At 42.7% G+C, this 4,246-nt stretch overlaps 1 protein-coding gene across 2 annotated transcripts; it reads left to right on the top strand.

Moving 5' to 3' along the window:
• The first annotated feature begins 1,848 nt into the window (after positions 1-1,848).
• LOC113006445 (uncharacterized) lies at positions 1,849-4,246 on the top strand. Of its 2 annotated transcripts, XM_080301607.1 has the most exons (4): positions 1,849-2,684; positions 2,965-3,247; positions 3,413-3,720; positions 3,826-4,246. In XM_080301607.1, the coding sequence occupies exons 1-4, from the start codon at positions 2,455-2,457 to the stop codon at positions 4,079-4,081; spliced, it is 1,077 nt and encodes a 358-aa protein (XP_080157733.1). In that variant the 5' UTR covers positions 1,849-2,454; the 3' UTR covers positions 4,082-4,246. The 2 variants fall into 2 exon arrangements, with proteins under 2 accessions (XP_080157733.1, XP_080157732.1); XM_080301606.1 differs by having other exon boundaries at positions 3,413-4,246.

Here is a 4,246-nt window from a genome sequence, read left to right as displayed (position 1 = left end):
ATATATGTATATAACCCAAACAAATATATAAAAGTTTCACATTTCAAGTTTCAGGTTTGCCTTCAGCTACTAAGACTTGCTATTGTCCTCTACCCATCTGTGTATATCTATTGTTGCTGGAGATATTCTCTGTACTAGCTATTGAAAAATGTAGCTTGTCATGTTGCCTCTGGCCTGGTTGACAGTGCCAGGAAAGTCCTTCAAAACACAGTCAGCACAGTCAAAGCAATGCATTTCAAGTCGGTTTTTGGATTTTCATGAATGGGTAAAATGGATGAGAATTCCAAACACACATTTATTTCAATAAAAGCTATTCACCAGTGCATTCACTGTAAAATCTTCATTTAATCTTTATTTACATTTTACATGGGTGCCAATAAGGCAAGCTCATTAGTGTCCTTTTCTGACTGCGCGTATATGTATGCATAAAAGGCACCAAAACAATAATTTGATATGGTTCTTTTAGACTTAAGTCCAAATGAAATTAAAAAATACATTTTTTTCAGCTGCAGCATGCAGTGTTTTCAGCTGTACATACATATACAGTGCATACACAGTGTGAGCTCTTTATATAATTTCTGTACTTTACTTGAATATAAATTGAAAAATGAAGGCATCACGTTGTTGTTACTGCGCTTTTATTTGGTTATCTTACCTATCTCTGCATTAATGGAAGTGTGCAGGACAATCATTTTTAAATTAAATTTCAGTTTATTCAGTGTTTCACACTGATCTTAATTTTAAAGCATCAGTCTAAATGAGCCATGAGCACTTCCAAAAGTGCAGAAAATCAGAGAAAATCTGGCTCATATCTCATTGAGCTAAGCACAAAATGAATTTGGCCTTGCAACCTCCAGTAATGGACTAAGGAGTGAGTGGTCCAGCTGGTTTTGTTTTTTGGCACCAAAACCATGCCTAAATGTGACTGCCAAAGAAAATCCCTAACAAACGGCTAACTACAACACAAGTTCATGACATTACATAAAAAAAAATAAAATCCCCTGCAGGTCCAAACACAGAGTGGTTTTCTCTCTCAGCAAATTTGCTCCACTGTGTGCCAGCACCTGTTAGAGATGTGATGCACGGTTGCTAACCTTCACTTAAAGTGGTACACCATGCAGCAGTCACTCTGTCCGCTGCCTTTCCTTTGTAGCTCTAGTGTGTCACCAGTTTACTCCTGTTCAGCCCAGTCTTTATCAATTTAAAGCCAACATGCTCTGAATACTGGCTGAATTTCATTATAGCATTCTATTACACTAGCAAGCTGCTGGGGTTGGCCTCAGGATGAGAGGGCCAATCAATACAGTCAGTATCTGCCCCCTCTAATCTCTGTCGCCTGTGTCAGTCGAGCTATCTGTAATAGATCTTAAGGATTAGGGGACCCTTCTTAAAACACTTCTTTTTGCTGAGAAGTGGCCAACGAACAAGACCCATGTGGACCAGACGCCATCACGCTGCTCCAGCATCAGTCACATGGGGAGTGTTGGCAGGACGGTGGGAGCAAAGCACTCAAAAAAAAAAAAAGAGAAGCGGTGGCAAGAAAGGGGTGGGAGACAGAAATAAGGGCATGTCACACAGGAGGGAGGTGAAGCAACAGAGCAGCTATGACATGGAGAGATTGATATAGATGGGCGAGGAAGAAAGAAAAGGACACCACACTGGGAAAAAATGGTGATTATACAGAGAGGAAGACGGAGAAGGTGAGGCAGCGACGAATGAAAAATACAGAGAGCGAGAGAGAGAGATGAGCTGAGAGGGGGATAAGCAGCAGGCCAGGAAAGGCGAGAGCCTATGTAATTTCTCTAATCCTCCTGGCATTTACACTTTCACCAGACAGATACAGTTTTTCTCAGTCGCTTTGGTGCATTTCTCACAACAGAATTAAACATTGCACAACAGTTAGTTCAACCACCACAACATGTAGTCGTTTTGGCACAACCCTGTGGCGGTTTCACGTTCACTGCGTCCAAAGGCAAATGCCTTTGGACATGAAGCAGTTGAGTGAGTACAAATATCTAAAGAATGGTCACGTTTGACTTCCTATTCATCACTATCTCCTTTCTTTCATCATGAATGTCACAATTATTCATACTTGTACCGGCTGAATAGTCATTGTCCTTACAACTAATAGTCTTCATTGCATTGCTTGTGTCAGTGCACTCAAAATTGCTGAACAGCTTGTCAAACGATTCATACACCCATTTTGAAAACCCTATTTTGGAGGAGTTCCCATGAAAATCTCCATAAACTACATGTCTCAGGTGAACCTTATCTCACACTAATGAAAATTGGTGTGTGTCACTCCTACTTGCAACCAATGAAAAGCCTCTCCTACCCAGTCACAGGTGAACCGCAGCACAGCATCCCCCACTCCACAAGTACATATATACTGTAATGTAAACCAACAGACAGGATTGGCATGAGGTGCATACTGAATCTACAAAACAGCAGAACATGGAACGTCAGCCTCGTGGAAGAGGAGTGAGGATCGGTGGAGGACGAGGACAAAACCGGGTGAGAAGAGGCCAACCACATAGACACGTTCCTGACGAAATCAGGGCAACACTTGTGGATCATGTGATAAACCATGGCCTCACAATGGCCGAGGCTGGTCGAAGGGTGCAGCCAAATGTTGGGAGAACTACTGTAAGTTCTATCATCCAGACATTTCGTCGGGAAAACAGGTGAGCACACCGTAATCTAGTTACAGTATGCAGCACAAACTAATTTGCTCTGCACTTTCATAGTCATACAGGAGACTTGCATTAGGACATGACCTTACAGATCCTTACACATAGACGTACTGTAACTGAAGCGCAGACTTGGCCCAGGTGTGGCATAGTGTGCTGTGGTACAATACAGTAATGCTGTAAAGAAAGGAGTTTTGAATGATAGTCCTGTGACAATCACTGTAAGCATGTTTGCGCTTACATGTGTGTGTTTTCCCATCTGCATCTCAAAAAGGACTGCCAGACAACCTAGAGGAGGTGGAAGAGGTCCACTTATGACTCCGCAGCAAGAGGAAAGAATTTGTGCAATGGTGGCTGCAAACAACGCTTTGAGACTGAGAGAAATACAAAGAACTGTCGTAAACGATGACACCATCTTCGGAAATATTCAGTCAATATCAATTTCCACCATAGACAGAGTCCTCAGACGGAATGAAATGTCCATGAAGCAATTGTACAGAGTGCCATTTGAACGGAACAGTGATCGAGTGAAGGAGCTCCGTCACCAGTATGTACAGGTAACACATGTTCGCATATGTACCTCTGTTCACTGTAACAGTTTAGGCCATGTACTCAACCTACATTTATGCATGTTACTGTAATCCTATGTACAATTCCAACTGTACAATCTGTTCTGCCAAATGCACCATTACAGACCTGTCTGATTCTCATCCTTTGTAAAGCATATCCTGGAGTTGGAGGCCAGGGAACCCCTGCACATGTTTGTATATCTTGACGAAGCGGGATTCAATCTCGCAAAAGGCAGACGGCGTGGACGGAATCACATTGGAGAAAGAGCCACCATTGATGTCCCAGGCCAACGAGGAGGGAATATTACAATGTGTGCCGCAATCTCAGAGAATGGTGTTCACACCCATATTCCTCGTATTGGTGCATACAATTCACAACACCTGTTGGCTTTTCTGGATGCTCTTCATAGGGACCTGATCCCACAAAATGGAAGGGATGATCCTGGTGACAATCGGACAATGTATGTAGTGGTTTGGGATAATGTAAGCTTCCATCACTCTGCTGTAGTCAGACAGTGGTTTGCAGCACACGACAGGATGCTTATGGAGTTTCTTCCTCCTTACAGTCCATTCCTGAATCCAATTGAGGAGTTTTTCTCTTCCTGGAGGTGGAAGGTATATGACAGGCATCCACATACCCAAATGACCCTGCTAGCAGCTATGGATGCAGCTTGTGATGACATCACAGCAGAGTCCTGCAGAGGGTGGATTCGACACTCCAGAAGATACTTTCCCCGATGCATCGATAGAGCTGACATACGCTGTGATGTTGATGCAAATATGTGGGCAGACAGACGGGAGCGTCTAGATATCAATGATTGATATGCAGCAGTGTCTGTTTTTCAGTTTGTTTTTTTTGAGTCGTAACTACTGCAGTGAGGTTTACTGTCTAGGTGAGTTTGTTTGCTGTAAAATGTTTGATTTACTGTATTTCCCCAGTTTGCACAATGCTGTGAACAGTTTCAATTAAATATTATCAAGAGTGCA

This window comes from Astatotilapia calliptera, chromosome 5 (assembly GCF_964374335.1).
Source record: "Astatotilapia calliptera chromosome 5, fAstCal68.1, whole genome shotgun sequence".
NCBI classification, from domain to species: domain Eukaryota; kingdom Metazoa; phylum Chordata; class Actinopteri; order Cichliformes; family Cichlidae; genus Astatotilapia; species Astatotilapia calliptera.
Note: the sequence above shows the minus strand (reverse complement) of the source record. Positions and strands in the feature narration are given on the sequence as shown.

Coding starts and splice junctions, on each gene's coding strand:
- LOC113006445 (XM_080301606.1), top strand. CDS start 2,455: ATGGAACGTCAGCCTCGTGGAAGAGGAGTGAGGATCGGTGGAGGACGA. Junction 2,685..2,964: donor ACATTTCGTCGGGAAAACAG/GTGAGCACACCG, acceptor CATCTCAAAAAG/GACTGCCAGACAACCTAGAG. Junction 3,248..3,412: donor TCCGTCACCAGTATGTACAG/GTAACACATGTT, acceptor TCCTTTGTAAAG/CATATCCTGGAGTTGGAGGC.